This window comes from Nelusetta ayraudi, unplaced genomic scaffold, assembly GCF_046127955.1.
Source record: "Nelusetta ayraudi isolate G7.1 ecotype Tasmania unplaced genomic scaffold, CSIRO-AGI_Nayr_v1 ptg000048l, whole genome shotgun sequence".
NCBI classification, from domain to species: domain Eukaryota; kingdom Metazoa; phylum Chordata; class Actinopteri; order Tetraodontiformes; family Monacanthidae; genus Nelusetta; species Nelusetta ayraudi.
Genome location: NW_027466098.1, coordinates 7,875,654 through 7,897,500, shown reverse-complemented (window position 1 = coordinate 7,897,500; position 21,847 = coordinate 7,875,654). Strand labels below are relative to the sequence as shown.

At 44.5% G+C, this 21,847-nt stretch overlaps 2 protein-coding genes across 3 annotated transcripts in view; both read left to right on the top strand.

Annotated features, from left to right (window-relative positions):
* Nucleotides 1-6,358, top strand: part of hepacama (hepatic and glial cell adhesion molecule a) — an 8,252-nt gene extending 1,894 nt beyond the window's left edge. The window contains exons 2-7 of the mRNA XM_076036050.1: nt 1,019-1,366; nt 2,534-2,815; nt 4,161-4,251; nt 4,510-4,577; nt 4,672-4,742; nt 5,774-6,358. Of these exons, the coding sequence (XP_075892165.1) occupies nt 1,019-1,366; nt 2,534-2,815; nt 4,161-4,251; nt 4,510-4,577; nt 4,672-4,742; nt 5,774-6,184 (1,271 nt within the window). The 3' untranslated portion in view covers nt 6,185-6,358. The remainder of the gene's footprint in view (nt 1-1,018; nt 1,367-2,533; nt 2,816-4,160; nt 4,252-4,509; nt 4,578-4,671; nt 4,743-5,773) is intronic.
* A 3,213-nt stretch (nt 6,359-9,571) lies between these two features.
* pde9ac (phosphodiesterase 9ac) lies at nt 9,572-19,246 on the top strand. Of its 2 annotated transcripts, XM_076035682.1 has the most exons (20): nt 9,572-9,754; nt 10,154-10,313; nt 11,733-11,803; nt 12,396-12,473; nt 12,602-12,645; nt 12,795-12,849; nt 13,831-13,901; nt 14,011-14,098; nt 14,227-14,308; nt 14,388-14,462; nt 14,565-14,651; nt 14,749-14,853; nt 15,036-15,118; nt 15,399-15,555; nt 15,646-15,759; nt 16,574-16,678; nt 16,787-16,915; nt 17,007-17,102; nt 17,909-17,992; nt 18,639-19,246. In XM_076035682.1, exons 2-19 carry the CDS (start codon nt 10,245-10,247, stop codon nt 17,957-17,959), a joined length of 1,560 nt encoding a protein of 519 aa, XP_075891797.1. In that variant the 5' UTR covers nt 9,572-9,754; nt 10,154-10,244; the 3' UTR covers nt 17,960-17,992; nt 18,639-19,246. The 2 variants fall into 2 exon arrangements, with proteins under 2 accessions (XP_075891797.1, XP_075891798.1); XM_076035683.1 differs by lacking the exon at nt 17,909-17,992 and having other exon boundaries at nt 18,639-19,245.
* Nucleotides 19,247-21,847: the final 2,601 nt, after the last annotated feature.

Sequence of the window (21,847 nt, the reverse complement as noted above, 5' to 3'; positions counted from 1 at the left end):
GCCGCCGCCGCGGGAGCTTGAAGACAATTGGAGAGCACAAATCAAAAATTAGTGCATTGCTTGTTCGCGATGAGGGGGTCGCACAGAACTCTGGGAGTTGTTTTTTTTTTGTTTTTTTTTTCCCGAAGAGCAGACAGGACGACGATCAGCAGGTTCAAGCGGAGGCCCGTACAGCCGCTGGCTTGTTTTCAATTGAGATTGTTGGAGTGTGTCTGCAATAAGAGATACTTTATTTCCCCCGGCTCTCAAATCCACATTTGAATTGTAATTTAAAGTTGCAGATAAACTTGTACTGGAATCATGTACACAGCAGCCAAACAGCATATATGAACACAATGTATCAGCACAGAGCTCCAAAGCTACCGGACTTTTATAGGTTTTCTCCATGCTATTATAATATGAAAGTTAATGTGAAATTTAACCAAAGCGTCAACCAGCTAACCTCACAAGGTATACATCATTTCTTTTAAATTTCAAATGAATGCGATCAGTTAATTAAATCTGTGACATAATGTGATGCAAAAGCATTTTCTCTGAATTGCAAAAATTGCTACCAGTTCTCATTTTAGAAATTCTGTCAGTCGACGTTAAGCTTCCCAGAACAGGTGGAAAAGCAGATAAATCAAACCCATTTAAAGTGAGGAGGCCTTTGTTTTGTATGTGGGTTTTTTTGTTTTTTTTTTGTTTTTTTTAAATGACAATCAGCATCGTAATTAAATATTAAGGACGGCATTCGTCCAAAAAGACCCTTTGATACTCGGGACTGTGTGTTGTTTATGTGTTATGGCGCCCAGCCAACCTCCCTACCATGTTTGTTCTGCCATTTGGAGTAGCAATTAGTGCTGCGGTAATTAGTGTGTTTTGGTCTCCTGTTTCTCCATGCTGCGTGAACGGCTGATCCTTCTGATCTGAGCCTGCTGGCAGAGCGCCAAGGGCCACAGTGCCACTGTCTTCTGCTCATGGCACGTCCCTGCGCAACCCTCATCATTCCCCCTCTGTGTCTTTCTTTTCCCCACAGGTGAGGCGTCGGGGGTGAACGTGACGAGCCAAGCCCGAGTGGTGAGGGGCACAGTGGGGAAAGAGGCCCTCCTGTCAGTCAGCTACTCCAGCAGCAGCTCCGACAAGCCCGTCATCAAGTGGCAGATAAAGCGCAACAGGGAGAAGCCCCTCACCGTCGTCCAGTCCATCGGTACCGACATCATTGGCAACCTGAGGCCCGAGTACCGCAATCGCATCCTGGTGTTCGAGAATGGCTCTCTTTTGCTCCACAACCTGCAGCTGTCGGACGAGGGCGCGTACGAGGGGGAGATCTCCATCACGGACGACACCTTCACCGGGGAGTGCCGCATCGACCTCACCGTGGACGGTAGGCGGAACGAGCTAAGTCAACTTGTCGGAGCAAATTTTGTCGCTAAACAACAAATTGAGTAGAACAGAACAGCTGATTTTTGTTCCACTTTCGTTGGCAATTTTTTATTCATGACCCTGTGTTTGTTGGTTGATCAGTGATTAGGATCCCCGGAAGACTATGGCACTGCTGTGACACTAATTATTAGTCTTTCTTCATCCTGACACAGAAAGACTAGTTGTACAAAACAGTCATGTTGTGATTTCTCTCTTCTAAATGGGATTATTTTCTCTGTAGAAACTGCAAACAATATGAGAATGTGTGGATAAATATTTAGATGGTCAACCATGGGAAAATTCTGGCACATGTGGCTAATTGTCCAACAGCCACTCCTTTTCTGCGCGCGGATTGTGTTTATTGTCAGTTGTCTATGAAAATATACCATCTATACTATCTAGCACACAAAGTTCCAAAACATATCGTTTAGGTCTTCCTTAATTAACGTCCTATATAACTTTCTATATAAAATGTGTAGCTTATGGAATAATTTTAGTTCTTTCTTAGTTCTAGTCTTTACATGATCTTGTTTTCACCTTTGCTTCCCTCTGCTGTGCTTACCTGGATCACTGCTTTATCGGTAATGTGCAATAATTGCTCTTGGGTTTGACACTGGTGTCCCTCCTCTCCCTCCATATGTGTGCATTGTGTTTGTTTTCTTTTACATCCATTGTTTCTTTTTGGAGAGCAGAAGAATTTTGCCATGGGAACGATGCCTGCGTGCTGGACTGTACCGTGTTACATAGTGTCGTTTTGAATCGTATGTATCGTAATGCTTTGTATTATATCGTACCATATAGTTTTGTCCAATGTACTGTATCTTATCGTTTCATATTGTGTCACATCAATTTTACATCTTACTGATCACATTATATCATATCATAGTGTTTTGTACTCCACTATCATATTTCTTATCTCATTGTATGGTAGGGATTGATGTTGTCTCTTTCTGTTATATCGGCCTTGAAGGTCAGTGTTAGGATTAAAAGTTGCCTGAGTCTCGGCTTTGGGTGGTCAGTCATGGCAACTCAAGAGCAACAGGTCAACCAGATGGCATCCTCGGTGTGCAATGCCTGTGACAATTAACAGTGATATCCTCCATGTCTTTGTTTTGTCAAACCCCCTCAGTCCCCATATCCAAACCCTACGTCCAGATGGTGGCCTCGTCCGTCCTGGAGTACAGCGAACACTTTCACCTGCATTGTTCCCATGACAATGGCACCAAGCCCGTCTACGCCTGGCTGAAGGGGGGCAAGGTGCTGACCAATGACTCGCGTCTGCTGCTTTCACACGACCAAAAGGTGCTGACCATCGCGCGCGTGGTGATGTCGGACGACGACGTGTACGCCTGCACGGTGGAGAACCCCATCAGCAGCATGAAGAGCATACCTGTCAAGCTCACTGTCTATAGTAGGTGGCACTTTGCACCAGCACTGCATGGGTGGCTCCTGTTTCATTGGCATGTGGTAGCAATGTGAAGGGTACAGTGTCAACATGTAGCACAACTAAATAGGTTATGGAAAAGAAGAGGGTTCGAACCAACTATTGACTGTAAGTGGAGTTGATTACCTAACCATTCCCTCTCTGATGTCACAACTGGGCTGAAAAGTTGCGGTAGCAAAAGAGAATTGGAAAAAAACAGAGTCATGGACATGTATGTATGCATGTATGTATGTTTGTATGAATGGATATATGTTTGTTTGTATTTGCTGGTATTGTTTTGTTTTTTTAAAAAAAAAGTCCAAATAACCCCTTTTTCTGAACAGAAACAAATTCAGTTGCCCACATCTGTAACAATTAACAATTGTCATACAACAGTTTTTTTTGTTACATGAAAAGAAAAACTGAGTCTACATACACATTAGAATGTGTATGTCGACTGGAATTCAAAAATGAAAATCAAAAAAGTCAGCTATCAAACAGCATATCTCCTTGTTAGCCTGGCAAACTAGCGTCCTAAAGTAGCGAGAAAGTGAGCTCGCTTGAACATGGTTGACTAAAGCACAAGCACGTGAACTCACCTCAGCTCTCATACTGCAATGGCGACCAACTGCCCTGTATGTAACTCGTTAAGAATCTGAGAGAGCGTGCGCATAACTATTTTAATTATCCCCCGTATGAAATTTCTGGCATATTTGCCTAATTGTCCGACAGCCTCTCCTTTTGTGCGAGCTAATGGAGGCATTTCTTATCCCGTGCTGTTCCGTGCTGCCTGCCCCTAACAATGCTGTTTACAACGAGGGCAACCCGGTGGCCGGAGTACAGCAGAGTTGGCCCGGGGCGGCTGTTACCGGGCGCCAGTGGGAGAGAAAAAAAGAAAGAAAGAAAACAAAAAAAGCCTGGCCGGGGCTGAGAGGGAGAGGCAGCCTGATCCAATGAACAGGCAGCTTTTTCTAAAGAGGCAGCGGCGAGAGGGAGGCAGGTGGGGGAGAAGGTTTTGCCTCGGTGGACCTCTGTTATTCTGACTCCATTATTACAGCGCTGCCATGCGCTGTGATGTACGCCACCCCCCATCCCGCCGCTCCCTTTATGTTGCTGAGCAGAGGGGTGCACAGTCTCGGAGTGACTCCCCCTAAAGTGCTGCATCATCGCACCCTTTTCATGCCGGTGCACCCCAAAGACTCCTCCACTCTGCCCTCTCAGTGTTCGAGTCCGTCGAGCAGCTCAGTCACGCAACTGACCCGGTGCGTCTCGTCTGTTTGTCTTTCCTTTCTCCTCTGGCTTTCACCTACCTCTCTGTATCACTCTGGTTTAGGACGGAGCTCCCTATACATCATCCTGTCCACCGGCGGCATTTTCCTCCTGATCACCCTGGTGACAGTGTGCGCCTGCTGGAAGCCCTCCAAGTGAGAGCCACTCTTTCCTCCCACTACCCCCCCCCCTCCCCTCCCCCTCACTCTCTTTTTTACCTCTTTTTCTCGCTGGCTTTGATATTGGACTGATGGAATGTGTGACTAGAATCTTAAGTGGCCACTGGCTGAACAGTTAAGATTTCTAAGAGGAAGAGAAGAAAGGAATTCACACCTATGACTCACATCACGTGCAAACTGGCATGAAGCGACAGCCAGTCTCACTTTTTTTTTTTTTTTTTTTTTGCACTTTAGAAAGAAGCACCGTCCCGTCCCCCAAAGAGCTCCGGTCTACATGGAGCAGAGTGAAAACGGCCACGATAGTGAGTGACACATTCATGAGAACGCAGCATTGGACATTTAGAATTCTGAAGTGGTCCAAATCTCAAGAAAATCTTTTTTTTCCATCCTTTGCAGTTGACGTTGTTCCCAAACCATCGACGCTCGGAAGAAGAAGTCCCATGCCGCTTTATGTTCTCACTGAAGATGTGAGTCCACCCTCTTCATTTGGTATCAATAAAAACAATACACAACAGTGACACAATGTCTGGAGCCCAGAGTTGTACAAGACGATCTGTTATTCTGTGACATGATCACTGAAGCTGTTTATTAAAAATCAACACCCTCTTAAAACATCACCTCAGTCACATCGTCAAGTTTTTTGGGGGGAAAAAATTAGAATAAAAAAGACTAGTAATAGTGATGATGATGATAATGTAAACTTAATATTAAATATTTTCACCGTCAGTCATTTTTTGTAACATAGGCAGATTAGATGGCTTTGGTCAATTTACCAACATGCCTTTGACTTGAGCAATTTTAGATCTCATTTGCACACATACTGCTGACAAAGAAACCATTGTATTTAATTTGTGAGTAGAATCACATAGTCTGTTCAACTAAAGATGTTGGTGATTTTTGCAAGAGGTAGCAAGAATTGTGAAAAGATAATTTAAAGGGGGGGGATGGATGGGGTCATGGCGTGCGTACGGTAACGCTCTCCAGATATTAACGGGTCCATCCTGAGAATGCAGTCGGTATTGGAAAATGTGAGATCAAGTAGGACGTAAGAAAACAGAGGCCTTTCCTATCTGCTGGTGAGAGAAGAATGCTTATCTATGATAAATAGTGAGATGAGGGGCACAACTAAACTGACACACAGGCCCTTTAACCCTTTATTGGACATCCCCGAAAATACATAGAAATGTGAAACTTAATCTACAGTGTCAATTAGTCAGTGGAGTTAAAATATCTAATAATTCCTCACGTATGTTAGATTATTTTAATTCCTTTAATTTAGCATTCATGTCACCCTATTAAAGTAATGGCCTAAGATAGCTTTTGGCTTAAATCATCTCTTGATAATAATGCTGGCCATCTCTTTTTGTGTTTTCCCAATAAGCTTGGAAAAAAAAAATGACTTAGGCCATTATTTTGATAGGGTGACGATAAGAACATTGATTTCCTGATGAAGCTTGATCGTCATAATTAAAACGCAGTCGTCTCTGTGTCCTCTCAGGAGACTCTGGAGCGTTTGGAGGAAAACTCTGGCAACGCTCTCGGCCAATCAGAGATGAGCGTCCCCGCGCCCAGCGGACCCGTGCTCCCCCACGCCGCCCACAGAACTGACCGGCCCGTCTGGTCCGCCCCGCGCAGGTACCCGCGCAGCCCCTCCCCGCTGGCGCAGCCTCTCCCACAGCCCCTGGTGATTCCGGCCCTGCGGCCCGTGCGCTCACCCGCCCACTCCCCCGGCTCGTCACCCCGCAGTTTCAGCCCAATACGGAAGGGCCGTCCTCCGGTGGGGATCCCCGCCAGCCACCTCCCGGTGGAGGCAGATAGTCCCGACACCGGCGACGAGACACACTGTCCGCCAACCGCAATGACGGCTGTTCCGCCCGGTCTCCATTCTGCGGTAAATGAATTGAATTAGAGTTGAGAGTCCTCTGTTGCCTCCTGCCGAGGGCACACTTCAATGTGATGCGTTCAGACGAGTTCACCTCCAGCTAACCTTGTTGTTCTGGTTATTTATCATGTGGTCCTGTACGGCTATGCACAGCATTTCTGTAGGTTTTTTTTTTGTTTGTTTTGTTTTGTTTGTTTTGTTTTGTTTTTATACTGCATTGTTAAAATACAGTATATTCTGTCCACTGACATATAGCACCTCTCGTTCATATGATGCAAAGACAACTTTAAAGTTTGTTTGTTTTTTTTTTGTTTTTTTTTTTTGCTTTGTGTTGAATTATGAATGAGAACTTTTCATAAGTACCTTGTACATCTGTGAGATTATAGTGTCCCGGTCAGGTTGTGTTTTCTGAGCAATAAACCACAAATTGTATTATTTTTAATGGATAGAGGATTATGTAATCTTAGGTAATAAAAAAACAAACAAACAATGCCGTTTGTCTTTTGTATGCAGTGTGATTTGTGCTAATTCACACAAATCAAAGCTTCGTTAGTATTACTCGTATGTCCATGCCCATACTCCATGCATTGCCTTGGTTGTCCAGCAGATGTCACCCACACCTTTCTTAAAATATTGTATTAAACTGAGCATTACGTGAAATAGGTCCTAAAGGCAGAAAGCTAAACATACTTTTCTCGCTAGCTTAATTTTTTTTCTCTCTCGTTTTTATTAGGGAATGAATAATACTTTTATTTGTATATTAAGTTCAATGCCGTTTCCCCCCCATTGGTTGGCCTAAAGATGGCACCATTGAGCAACACTTCACCAGCATAGTGCCTCTTCATCATAGACGACATTCAAAGGTCAGTGAAGGCTAATAATGACAGTTCTAAAGCACATATATAAACCGTGATGCTAATCAGCGTCAAGAGGGAGCTTTAAGTAAATGGTTCGCCGTCCGGCGCGTTGTATTTTTAGTCCATTAATCACGGTCCACAGCTGATTTGTCGCTGAAAGTAAGCACACTTAATTACTCACACGCCGAGCCCCTGCAGGTCGCATTGGTTTCCTTAGCAATAACTCCTTAGTTTGATCCTTAACATGTTGTTTTTTTTTGTTTTTTTTCTGCAGCAGCGAAACACCAATGCCACCCATTGAACAAAACTGCAGAAATGATCAACAGTTACAGGATGTGCTGCTGAGTCATATTCAGGGGGCGGGGGACTGCTAGCCTGTGAATGATTGAGCGGATAAAGTGGCCCACGCCATTGCCGGAACCGATGCCTAATGCGTTCCCATCAGAGCACCAGCTGGACGTCCTTTATCATTAAAATCTGCATGGCTTCGTTTGTCGCTTTTATCCTCAAATGTATTATCTGCCGCCCAAGGTGCGATGGTTGCATAATCAGCCCGGCCCGGCCGTCTCCGTCAGGTCGCTTCTCCGGGCCTTTGTTCTGCTTGGAGGCCACATTTATTCCGCTGCGGAGGGACCCATGAATACATCTGCGTGTACGCCCACTGCGTCTTTAATTGTGAATTAAACCCCACCTCACGACGTAAGTGGTGTCATGGTTTTGCAGCTGTAAACTGCTTTGCACCTGTCCCTCCCCATCGCACGTTTTTTATTAGCCACACAGGTCTGTCCTTCCTTGGCTTAGGAAGCCGAGGCAGTAATCAGACTCAGGGGATCGGGGATCACATCTGTGTGTGTGTGTGTGTGTGTGTGTGTTCCCTGAGAGTCAGAGAAACAGAGATGATGTGTGACGCTCTCCTTTTCCTCATTAATTAGCCTTTCCGCTTCAGCCTTCTCGCCAAAATGTCACACCAACACGCCGTTGTGAAATTCCCAGAAGAGCAGGGTGACTGTATTGTTTGAGGTCTGTTATCTGACCTGTGAGTGTGCGTCACCACAGATCAGCCATTCAGAAGAGACCGATGACCAGAGCGGCGGAGGGGACTCGTAGATTGTGATGCAGCTCACAGAGAAAGCAGGAAGTTTGTGCGGCTGCCGGACAGTTTTCCTATAAATCTCCCTCCCCAATTTCAAACGAGCCGGTGGTTGCTTTGGCAGGAATCGGGAGAGATCCTCGGCTCTGTTGGACCGCCTGTAATCAGATAATCTGTTGACAGTACATCCCGTAACTTTGACCGGGACAAATCATGAAGAAGGAAAATGCACGTCTTCCCATTTTTTTTTCCCCACCACTTTCGGATTCCCGCATCATCACTTGCACGGGTCAATGTAATCAGTGCACTTGGAAAATGTTGCATTACACGTCACTTGTGAATCCGGGCTTGGTTGTTTTGGATGCTTAACGGACTTGTTTTGTTTTTTTGCTGAGCTGTTGTGCGAATTAGCAGGGGTTTTGATGGACGATGCAAGCTAACCTAAAAGAAAATTGGGAGATATCTGAACATTTACATCACTTCTCATGTGGATGTTACTTATTTCCTGGCTATGCGCGCTCAGCTCTGTGTGGTTGGGAGGAAAAGTTTAGTTTCCACACTTTCAGAAAGACTCGCCGCCCTGCAGTTTATTCTGAGTGATGACACCGCAGGGCCTGTTGCTTTATTTTTTTTTATTGCTCCTTAAAACCAAGAAGATTTTCCCGTGGTTTCCTTGCAGGCCTTGTCACCTTCATTTTGTAAAGTTTAGTTTTTTGCCTAGGGTGAAATACGCAGATTCAAGACAGATTTCAGACACTGACTCAGACGTGACGTCAAAAAGTCCGACCACAAAGGAAATTTTAAACCTGGCCTGAAAAGCTACAAATTGTGGCGGTGCTTTCGCCGCCACCGCTAGGTCAGTGCTAATTTTCGCTATAAATAAAATGCTCTCAAAGAAATCCTCAAGCGCACTACTGACTGCCCAAACCACCTGCTAGACCTTAGGTCAACAATGGAGTTGGACAAGTGGACTGGACACACACGCTGACAGACACACACACACACACACGTATTTATATATAAATATACACATGGATATTTTTAAAATAAAAACACTTAAAATTAGGGAGGTCTCGTGATCAAGACCTGCGTGGTGAACAAGTGGATGTTTGTGATCAAGTGTAATTTTCCTCAAATGGTTAAGTGCTCCAATCAGTGTTTTCCTTATGCACTGTGCCTTTCAGCCCAATAAAAAAAAAAAGATATATATTTTTAAAAAATAATAATAATAATAATAATACAGCAAAGAAGAACCATGTAACTCTGGGGAGGGAAATTTCGCTAAATAAGAAATGGACTCCTTCCCCCTGTGACTTCAGAGCCGTCAATGGGGAGCAAACGCGGCTAAAAGTCCCGACAGCACTCAAGATACGTCTCTTTGTCTCTTTTATCTCCATGGCGACGGTCCCCTTGCAGTAAGTGCGCCCAGTTATATTCATGATGTTCCACTCCAGACCTCCATCTCCGTCACTCAGCCCGCCTCGCCCTGTCCATCACTAGCATCCTCTTCTCCTCCTGCCTGCTCCCTGTGTGCGTGAGAGAGTGTCTGCCTGTGAGTCAGCTGCGTCCTCAGCACCTGGGACATTAGCTCCGCTCTCCACCGGGGGAACTGCATCGCAGAGGCGCCGACTCCAACGCACCTGCTGCTGGGTAGGTATGAATTTTAGCGTCTTTTGCGGCTCGTGTGAGGTCCGGCTGCGTGTCTGCGTTCTCTCTTTGCGAGTGCTTTGCACTTGGATTGTTTCAGTGAGTGAGCAGGCGTATTTAATGGGAGGCAAGATCGCAACAGTACGTGCCTCCTCTTTCTTGATTATTGACTTTATTAATGCTATAAATTTAAAGAAGAGACTCTACCATGTATAAGAACCTGCACCTGCCTGCATTATATCCATCTTAAATGGTTGAAACTGTAACAACAAACAACTCAAATAGCACCAGTCTGTAGTTTTCTACAGTTTGTTTGTTTGTTTGTTTGTTTAATTCAACGTTCATGAGAACGCAGAAAAACGAAGGGCCCTCCACCAGTTTGTTTCTGTGCTGGTGTCTCAGGAAGGAAAGAGGTTCTGGGCTCTTCAGGTTCACCCATCGGGACTCCCAGTCAGAACCTTCCGGGCGTGCAAGAGAGGAGAGGGAGGTCAACATGGGCTCCAGCTCCTCCTCCTATGCCCCCAAAACTATTTACCTGGATGTGGATGGCAGAGTTCAAAAGGTGAGTCCAAGTTACATGTTGATGTATTTATGTACGTATATATATTTTTTTCCCCTTGATATTCTAAACCTGCACATGAATACTATGCAGTGGCAGTAGGTTTTAAAGACTGAAACCTTTAAGCATGTGGAAAATCTTTTATATTTAAAGAAGGACTATTACTATTCCTAAACTAATTTATTCAACAGACAATAACAGGGATCATTTGAAATAAATGGCCTAGCTATTAATTATGCTTGCTTTGCTTTGTAACAGCTCAAAGTTTAAATGGCGCGTTTAATGAAACTGCACATCGGCTTTCGGCAATTAAATAATTCCAGTTTTAATTCAGCTCCTTGGCGAGTATTCCCAGAGGGCGAACCTCACCTGAGGAAGAGCTAAAATTACAGCGAGCACTTTGCCTCACAGGTGTTACTGACAGAGCCTATTGTTAGCGGCTTACACAGCAGCCCTCGCTTCTGCTGCCTCGCAGCTCCCGGAAATACGTGTTAACACCGAGGCTTGGATTTATTAGTTGTTTTCTTTTTAGGGCTAATGCCGTAGATAATTAGAATCGGCGAGCAAATAAAACACAGACACATTATGTGTTGCAAAATAAACAGGCTGAAATGCCTGAAATGAGGATTTTCAGACTTTCAAACGTGCTGAAATTCAGGATTTATGCGGCAGCATGCTGGCCAGGAGTGATGTAGAGTGCTTAAGTAGAGAGCTGGCCATGACACATGTCTGCTCAAGAGCTCATGGCCGCAGGCTGAACATTTGTCTGCTACACCTGCTCCCTCCAAAACGCAGCGTAATCGTTCGTGCGACCCTAAGTTTTTGTCATAATCCTCCTGTGGACACTCTGGCACTGGACACGTCCGCAGAGGAAGAACAGCGGGTAGTGAGAGCGCTGGCTGTATGGCGGTCATGGATGTTTGTTTCTATATTTTGTTTTTTTAACTCTCTTTTGCTCTGCCAAAGCTGATCAAACAAAAGGCAGAGTAGACATTCCCATGTATCACAGTTGTCAGCACGCACAACACACATGAAATGCGATAAGCTTTCCGGGCCCAGACAGAACACTGAGGCCTTATAGTGAAACCACAGCAGCTGTCTGTGTGCAGGTGTGCGTCTGGAAAACCATGTGCACACAGAAGGCTTTATGTCAGACATGTGACCCACAAAGGTAGTTATTTCCTCAGCCATGTGACATAATGACTAACAAGACCAAAACCTTTTCATTATATGTGCAAATTGTATTTGGGAAAACAAGTTGATGACCCATGAGATTGACAGGTCACAACCTGAGCCACTGAGCAAGAAGTGCAGAAACATGCTAACATTGTAGAAGTCAACATGTTAGCATGATGGCACAGATGATAGCTAAGATTCTCAGCTAACGGGTAAACAAGTGTGGACCTGTGTTTTTTTTCACAGGTGGTGTTCAGCCGCCACTGCAGCCCATGTGATATCAAGGAGCTTTTGTGTTCCTCCTCCAACATTCCAAGGTCAGGTTGTTGGTTCCAGTATTTATCGAAATGTTGACAAAGTCATAGTTGTGTCTGACAAGTGATATGCAAGGAAATGAAAAAGCTACAACCTTAAAAAAAACATCTCTTAACCATGTGAAGCAGCAAGGTTATCATGCAACAAGCGGCCGTTGTAAATTGTAAATGAATTGAAGGTTTTATATAAGAAAACGGACAAAAGGCGAAGTAGTTCAGTTCAGGTAAGGGTCAGAGATAATACATAAACATATGCATGTTTGTTGTTTGTTAACAGAGACAATACAACATAAACATGAATTTGGATTATTGTCTTCTACTGCCCCTCCTTTATCCTGTTCACACATCTTACTGATGTTTAATAAACATCCCAAAACACATATTGATATATTTATATCGTATACAACAGAACAAGACGGCAGCACTGATGTCAACTCTGATTTGGGAGACTAGGAAAAAAAAAAAAGAAAGGAAAAGGCACCCTGATCCAAAAATAGCATTGCTAAGAGTCTTGGCCGGCACCACAGAAGTGTCAGGGTTGATGTAAGATGCTCGTGGGCTACACCAAAAAAATCCTCCTGCCTTCTCTGTGTAGGAACACTGCCATTATGATGGTGGACCCAGAAGGTGCCTTGGTCTCCATCGATCCCACCATGCCCGCCAACTCTCCAAAGTAACGTTATTGTGCTCTTGTTTTTTTTCGTAGTGCAACAAATAAAATAAAAAAAATCTCAGTATTTACTGGCATTGATATTTGGTTTGCTTGGCTCGTAATAACAACAAGTCCTTACTCCCTATCAGCTCCTTGTACAAGGTTGTCCCTCTGTCCACTGGCCAACTTGGAGGTACACTGTTCTCCTTCTTTGCCTCAGTAGCACATACTTCAAGTGTAACAATGCTTCCTGTGTGTTTGCTAATAATGAGCTTGAAGCCTGGTGAAGGCACGTGACCACCAGCCAGTAATGATTTATCAGGGCCGTCTTTATATTTGCAGACAAGGAGGACATGTTTCAGAACGTGTTGTCGCAGGTGGCCGAGCAGTTCAGCAGGTAATGCCTCCGCTGTTTGTGTTATGGTTGAAGCCAGCCCCTCACCCATCACACAAACCACACACACACACACACGCGCACATGCATGCAGGACTAGTTTTTTTTCTCTCTCTCTTTTGGGCAGAGTTGGCTAAACAGAGAAGCCTTTTTATTCTAATTGGAGGTGATGTTTTTTGTTTTTTTAACCTGCCACCTACTTCTATCCCCCCCACCCACCACCTAAATTAATAATACATTTGGGACTTGTTCTCATGTTTTTGTTTGAACTTTCCATTTTGATAGAGGAACAGCATCCAGGTGCACTTTAATTGACAGAACTTGCCATATGGCCATAAGGGTGTAGAAGAGAGTTGCTCTGTTTGGTTGCTTGCTACCACAAAAACTATGAGTCAGGTTAGCTATTGGTGAACACTACTGGCGACTGGTGTCACTGCAGGTTAAATGGATAACCTGTTTTGCATCTAAATAGTCACAGGTCACTGTGTCAGTCATAGAAAAAGAATTGACGAAACAGCAGGCATTAATGCTAACGTGCTAATAGAAATACACCATGTTAGCATTAACAATGCAAACGATTAGAATACTTATGGACAGCTTGTCCAACTTATTTTGTATATTAGCATTTAGCAAAATTGGGGGGTAGTGTCGGGTGGTTGGATAATTGGAATCGCTGTGGAGAGTCGGTAAGAAGTGTGGACGTACTCAGACCAGAAGCAGTTCCAAACAGAACTGGTCCAAGACTATGAACCGAGGACAACCGACGAACAACACGGCAACAACTGAAGAAGTGTAGAACAAAACGCATGATCCACTGTAGAGTTTAAATAAGTCTATTCCAAGTCTTTAAACTCGGTGCCTTAATTCCTAGAATCCATACTTCTAAGTGTAAACCTAAAGAGAACAGAAGGAAAGGTAATTCTGAGCATAAACACCAAACAAGAAGGAAAACCCCAGGCCTTTCTAACACCATCAATTCCACAGAGCTTTCCGCATCAATGAGTTGAAGACTGAGGTCACCAACCGACTAGCAATGCTGGAAAAGAGAGTGGAACGTAAGTAGAACATTTCCGTCGGTTCAAAAAAGAAAAGTAAGACAGCATGAGTAAAGGTCACTCAGAGATGTAAACAATGATACTGGAATGCTGTGATGTCTGCGACCAGTGGAGGGCCTCAAGGTGGTCGAGATCGAGAAGTGCAAAAATGACCTGAAGAAGCTTCGGGATGAGATGACTTCAAGAGGTGGCGGCAGGTAAATAACGATTTCAAAAAAATGAAAAAACAAAATTCTATCACACATTTTTCACAGGCAGAGGGAAGGGAGGGAAACCACAGGATCCTGAATCAATATTTCATAATAAACTGTCCTTTCAAATTCAGAGTGAGCTGTCAGTGCAAATACAACTTCTCGGAGGATGGGAAAAAGGTGACTCCAAGACGTGATGTTCCCAATTACCCAAAGGTCCGTGCACTCCACTCAAACACCTGTCGTGAAAGTCTTTTGAGATTCTGATGAAACGTGTCTTATTTGGCACACACAGTACACGCTGTCCCAGGAGACCATCGAGGCCCTTAAAAAGCCAACATTCGACGTCTGGCACTGGGAACATAATGAGGTCTGTCGATGCTGCCGCTCAGTAACAGTGACTTTGATTCAGCAACTTAGTTCTCGTGCACTCAAATCAGAGCCAAACTAAACTCCGCCTTTGCGACAACAGATGCTCAGTTGTTTGGAGTATATGTACCACGACCTGGGACTTGTGAAGGAGTTCAACATGAACCCCATTACGCTGAAGCGCTGGCTGGTAATCTCAAAGCCCTGAACGGGCAACTGAACACAGCTTTGACTTGAGGCTTTTTCATTCAGCCACTGAGAGAATTCATTTTCTCTCTCGGTTCCAGCTGGCAATTCAGGAGAACTACCGTAACAACCCTTTTCACAACTTCCGCCACTGCTTCTGTGTCAGTCAGATGATGTATGGCATGATCCACCTCTGCAACCTCCAGGTAACGCACACGTTTCAGGTCACCAGATGTGTCTGTGCATGTCACGGATGTCATTCGACTGAATCGTATGCCATATCAATGCGCATCAAATGGTCGGATTGGTTCTCGCTCTGCCCATTTTGTTCCCAATTTGCCTTTAAAATGCCAACTGTCTACTTTCCTCTCTTTTATGTCTTTTCAAGGAGAAGCTGACTCTCACAGACATGGGGATTCTGATGACAGCCGCCGTGTGTCACGACCTGGACCACCCTGGTTACAACAACACGTAAGGCCCCCAGATTCTGCCTGTAGAGGCGTTAACAGACAGAGGAGCGCGGATGCCCATTGACCCCAGCGTGTTTTGACTTTCCGTTTCGCGACAGTGAGAAATTGCCAGTGAACTGTGAAAGTAGCTCGGCTCGGATAGAGCTCAGGTATGAAAACAGGGCGATTTTAGATGATCACAGTGTCAGGTGTGAGAAGGTGAGAACGCCCCTTATCGCAGGAGAACGGTGAGAACACAAAGTGCAGATAATCTAATCCACCGCGTGCCGTCCGTCTATCAGGTACCAAATCAACGCCCGCACGGAGCTGGCAGTGCGCTACAACGACATATCGCCGCTGGAGAACCATCACTGCGCTGTGGCTTTCCAGATCCTGTCACTTCCCGAGTGCAACGTCTTTGCAAACGTGGATCTTGAAGCATTCAAACAGATCCGACAGGTGAGATATGAGTAAAGAAATCCACCCTGGGTATACCCGTGGCGAACAACAACCTTTCCATCATGGGATTGTTCTGTTTCTCTCATTAAGGCAATCATCACCCTCATCCTGGCCACGGACATGGCCAGACATGGCGAGATACTAGACTCCTTCAAGCAAAAAGTGGACAACTTTGACTTCACCAATGAGGAGCACGTGACATGCGTATGTATACATTATGTCCCAATCCAATTTCCAATTTCCCCATTTTTCACTAGCCATTGGCCCATGGAACTGAGTGACCTGGGTTAGTAGCTGAAGGCTAACCCCCATGAAATGGGACACTAGGATCAGGAGCCAGCGATATTTTTTATATATGCTGTATTTTTTTTACAGGTAATTCAACATGCTGTCCTCAGCCGCATATTTCTATAAAGCATACCCAGGCTATAGGTATCCTTTCTCGGTATGCCATTAAGCAATGTTTGAAGGCAGCTCCCAAAACATTGGCACACAATCAGCAGTTTAGATTTTTCATATATGAGGTTACTAACCCACAGAATGAGATTAAACCAACGCAGTTGAATGGTTGCTATACTAGTGGCAATAACCACCAAATTATGTTTGCCGATTATAGCCAGAGATTAAGGAGGTGTTGTGAGAAACAATCAATCAAAACCCCTTTTTTTTTAAGTGCTTCCCTGGAAAACTGTTGTCTCAAGGGCCATTTGCCTCCAACACTTAACCCTTTATGTCCTGATGACCTGGGACACCGTACAGCTCAACATGAACACATGCAAGTGCTCAGCAGTGTAGCAAGGGCTACCACCCAACTAAGCACAAATCCTACAAAGGCCACGGTTGCTTTTTGGCCCGAAACCAGCGGTTGACTGGACAATACATGTAAATATCTGACCTCGGTTTGAACAGCCACCCATTTCACACAATAAAAAATGAAGCACTGTGCGTCTGCTGATATATAGAAATATACTCATTTGCATGTGTCATCATCATATAGTTGTTTTTTTTTTGTGTACAGCTGAAGATGGTTTTGATCAAGTGCTGCGATATTTCCAATGAAGTGAGGCCAACTGAGGTAGCCGAGCCCTGGGTGGACTGTCTACTAGAAGAGTACTTCATGCAGGTGACCTCAGCCAGTGCAGTCACGCGATATCAAAATCAAGCGGCAGTTATCCACTCTGGTGGCAATTTGCTGAGTACAAAAATATCCCCGTGCGTGTGCTTTGGACAGAGCGACAGGGAGAAGTCTGAGGGTCTCCCCGTGGCTCCCTTCATGGACCGTGACAAAGTCACGAAACCCACCGCTCAGATCGGATTCATCAAGTTTGTCCTCATCCCCATGTTTGAGACTGTCATGAAGGTAAAAACCACGCGTCTTGCACAATCCCCTTTCTGTTTAATGTGCATGCCAGTGCCACAGCTGACTATTCTTGCTGTCTGGTGGCCAACAGCTTTTCCCTCAAATTGAGGAGATCATGGTTCAGCCCTTGAGAGACTCCCGTGACCACTACGAAGAGCTGAAACAAATCGATGACGCCATGACAGAGGTAGAACCTATTCTATCTATCTATCTATCTATCTATCTATCTATCTATCTATCTGTACCAACTAGAGACATAGGAAGAGTTGACTAATGATCTGCATTATAGACAGAACACAGACGTTACAGAGGGCTGCGCGATGAAGTCAAGCAGTGAGGGGTCACACCCTCAGGTCAACCATAGAGCAAAGTTCTGGTCATTAGCCTCATTAAACTGTCAATCAGTGGATTTTAATTGGCATTCCCATGTACTTTCCATAAGCAACTGAGAAGCTTTTCCTGAAAGGCCAGCAGTACATACAAAATGTTAAAACTTTTGTTATTGATGTTTGTGTGCCTGTGTTAAAAATAATAATAGGTCATATGTGGTTGCTGGGTTTTTCCCCTATGAAAAGAAATACTGCTCAGTGACTTTGGGCTAAGATGGCTAAGAATAAAGCATGAGTCTGAACACACACGCGGTGTAATTGCAGGCAGAAGTCAGAGTTAAGCAGGTTCCAATATGCCCGCAGTGCTTTTGAGATCTAAATTTAGCCCGAAGTTATACAGCAAGCCACGCCTGGAGGGCCTTTGGTGGTTATTACAGTGTAATTATGAAATGATGACCGCGTTTTCATGTTTGCTGCTTGAAGAAACTGCATGTCAAGAAGGCGTCTAATCTGTGTAACTGAGCAGTCGTTGGGGTTTCTGTGCAACTGGCATGCTGCTTGTTCTGCCTCTCTCTCTCTCTCTCACACACACACACACACATACACACGCGTGCCATCATCAAAACCAATTGCTAACGTGAAGGTGTGTCTTTTGTTCAATGAGGCACAGAAGAAAAAAACTGAAAATATGTCATTAGGCGGGAAGAAGAAGTAAAGCTGTGCAGTGAGTGAGTGCAGTGTTATCTGTGTAAGTAAAAGCAACTGGTTTCCTGCTCTGGTGTGTTCTTGTCATGGGTGTGCTCTGTCTCTGTCTCTGTCTGCTCCTTGGAGTCCTTTTCTGTGTAGACCTTTATAAATGTGCAACACTTTTACCACCGTGTCTCAGCCACTAAGCTCACAACGAGTTGCTAATAATAGAAATAGTCCACGCCAGATTTGAAGTGGCGTAGTTAAATAGCTCTTTAAAACCTAGAACATCTCACCAGCTTGTGTAAAATCGACGAGTTGTAATGAAGAATGTAACTCCTGCTTTTTGCGGGTGGCAGGGCTGAAAATTACAGATGGTGACATTGTTGCTCATTGGCTTGCTGACTTCTTTCCTTCTTCCTTCAATGAGTGACAAGAATGAACATTTCCTCTCCTTTAAACTTCCAACACTCTACTGTGTGCTTTTCCCCACAAAGATAGAACTAGGTTATCAATTAACCTATCACGTACAGAACTCTGAAACAGCAACTTTTAGGTGGCTGGCAACCAACCAGACTTTCTCGGTCAGGCATGGCGTGTGCTCATCTAGAAGCAGTTCCTCTCCTATGATGCATTTATTTTTAACCCGTAGCTTCAGGCTCCTTCTGGCCAACCCCGTCTGATCCGAGGTCTCACTTTTATTGCAGGACTCTTCGTTTATGATCAAGCTAAAGATGGACGTCAAGAAACAACGCTGAGGGCTTGGTGAAGACGTCCAGTGCTGCATTCTGAAGCCGGACCGACTGAAAAGAGACCTCTTGGTTGCGTGCTAAGCTAAAAATAGGCACCACGGTGGCATGTCTTGAACTTTGACTTAGACTTTTGCACTGGATGTAACAGAGAGTTGACCCTGCGACCCCTCCCGTGTATTTATGGTGTTCATGTTGTTCTCCTTTTTATAGTGCCTCAAGATTTGAAGCGACCACTTTCTACAAAACTCACATTTAAAGGTTGATTTCGGAGCATTTTGAGCTGCAGGTTAGGCCTCACAGGCGAAAGATTCGGGAAGAAATATTTGACAGAAAAAAAACTATAATTATTAAATTCCTCTTATTTTTCATTTTTGGTAGAAATGCACCAATATGGACTGTTTTCACCTCACTGTAGCAATATATTTATATTTTTAAGTACAATAAAAGCACATCACATAGAGGCATACATAGTCAAGAGTTGTCACCATATTTTGTCTTGTAAAGAAGTTTGATATTTCACAATACACGTGATACTGTCATCTGTTCATGCGTCAACAAATTTTGAGTTTTTGAACTGTTGGATGACACTCAGTGGCCACTTCATTAGGTACAACGTTTGACTGCTTGCTAATCAGCCAATCACATGGCAGCAACTCAAGGCACTTGTCCATGTGGACGTGGTGAAGACGACATTCTGAAGTGCAAAGCGGTCAACAGAATGTGGAAGAAAGGTGATTTGAGTGACTTTGTCACCATGTGTCCTGGTTTTGGGGGGCCAGGTGGGCTGGTATTGATGAGTATTTCACACTCCTGATCTAATGGGATTTTCACATTTGACAAAAAAAACAAAAAAAACAAACTTATCCTGGGGTCACAGAATTGTCCAAATAAGAGAAAATATCCAGTGGGCTGCAGTTGTGTGGACAGTAGTGGCTTATTGACATCTGGGTTTTGGTGGTCAGAAGGGTCAGACTTGTTGAAGAACGTAGAAAGGCAACAGGAACTCAAACAGCCAATGGTTACAACCAAGATCTGCACAACACTATTAATGTGCAACAAGGGGGTCACCATTTCGAAAGGAACCTGCTTTTCTCTCTTTTTTTATGGCAACACTTCATGTGGGAAAATCAACACCTCTGTCCCAGCTGTATGAGGTTCGTCCACTGGTCTCTGCGTGTTGCCCAAAACCGCAGAAATCCAAGGGAGACGTCAGAGGAGGTGAAAAGGAGAAGGACAGAGAGAAGCCAAGTAAGGAGCTGGATGGGTGTGAGAACGAGAGGTGGCGGGGAGCTAGCCGCACAGTCCCCCACGAAGCCACCTGGGTGTGCTCTGTTATTGTTGCATGGCAATGGATGGTAACTATCAACTTTGAAATTACAACTCTGGAGGGGAAAAACAATGTAGTGCTGCATTCAAGTTGGATGTGTCTAAATTCCAACAAGCTGTTCCAAGAAAGTTGGCCCTCAGACCCTCGAAGGCATAAACAAGATTTTACTGTCACATTTTAACAGTTTGTGAGCCGCTGAGTCAGCGTGTCCACCTTTAGAAAATGCAAACAAGGAATGTGTGTGTGTGGGGGGGGGGGGGGGGGGTTGGAGTGCTTTGCCAAAATCTCTTTTACTACAGGAGCATGATGCAGAGATCATTTACAACAAAGCAAGTTAATCTGCGTACTTTACATTATATTTATTGTATTTATGGTTATTGTAGCCGAAAGAATCTAAATGCCACATATCGCATCGAACCAACAAGATGCTAATTGTGCAACCCTCTGACTAATGCCCGGAGACAATGAACACGTGTTTTGCACGTCACTCTGACTCAGAGTTAGTGGGAATTGTTTTACTTCATTTCAGGGCTTCAGTTCAAGCTGTCTGTGTTGAATTATGACTAGATTTCCAGTTGAGCGTAAACCCACTCATCTCAAGTTATGCCCATCTCCACCTCCCTTTAAAGCGCATATAGTGTTTTTATTACTGCTTTATTTACAACACCCTGCCAGATTTTTCAGAGCAATTGTCCTCTCGGAAGAGAATATGGAAGCTCCGCTGGCAGCGTTGAATCAAAAACCGAAGCGCCTTCGGATTTCCTCACACATTCCTTTATTCAGTCATCCACTAATACGCCGCGTCTCAGGCAGGGTCATGGGAGGCTAAGGCCTATCTGCCGGTAGCGTCGGAGAGCCTAAACAGATTGCCGTGGCTTATCAAGGGGCTCATTTACAAAGATAAACAGTGGCGCACTTTCGCGCACGCGGACCTAGAGTCACCAATGGAGTCGATGTGCATGCCTTTGAAATGTGGGGAGGAGAAGGAGAACATGGAAAGGCCCCAAGGTGAATCAAATCAAAGGAACTGAATCAAATCCAACGCCTTCTTATCGCAGCACATAAGTCACTGTGTTTGCACGGCACTTGAAGCACTAATAGTCCTCGCGAGCTCTCGTAATAAATGTCAAACTATTCAATTGAGATTTATTTGTATTGCGCCACAGGTTATCCCCGGACATTCAGGCATGCCTGGACCTTGCAGCCAAGTGTTCCAACCGATAGCAAGCAATGAGGGGGGAGTGGCAGAAATCTCAGAAATAATCCAAAATATTTTTCTTGTTCTGCCATAGAACTCGTGACACTCATAATACGGGTGAAAGGACATCTCACTTGGTGCAAATCAATTCAATTGATACATGGGAAGCCTGGCAAATAAGGGCCAGTTGGTGACACTATGCGTTAGCGCTGCGTTGCTATCAATTCCCCGCGTGCTAGCAAGCTTGTGTGATGTGCTGTTTTGTTGTGTGTTGTTGTTGTTGATGTGCTAACCAGACAAAAGGGAAACATACATCCACCAGTCATAGATACTGGGGTAACATTGAAAGCTGTTCTCTCATTTGCTGGTGCTACAGGGAAAAGACAAAAAGTCCAGAAACGTAGCTAGTTTAGCTTTGACTGGCTGGTTGTTTCTCTGGTAGGTGATGATGACCAGTGCGTTGTTTTTGCGTCGAGTTTTTCATTTGTTATTTTCCATAGTTTGTTTTAAAGTTTGCTTTTTTTTCTCTCTCATTAATGAACCCATGGTCTGGTGTTGCTGTTTGTTTTGTTTTTTTTAATGTGTGTTTGAATCAGCTGGCTAATTTGTGCCCACGCATTGTCGTTGCTGCTAATTCAG

Excerpts from the sequence above, each read along its gene's own strand:
- pde9ac (XM_076035682.1), top strand. The coding sequence starts at position 10,245 with ATGGGCTCCAGCTCCTCCTCCTATGCCCCCAAAACTATTTACCTGGAT. Across the intron at positions 16,679-16,786 it reads TAGAAGAGTACTTCATGCAG|AGCGACAGGGAGAAGTCTGA; the intron begins GTGACCTCAGCC and ends TGCTTTGGACAG. Across the intron at positions 17,103-17,908 it reads TCGATGACGCCATGACAGAG|GCACAGAAGAAAAAAACTGA; the intron begins GTAGAACCTATT and ends TTGTTCAATGAG.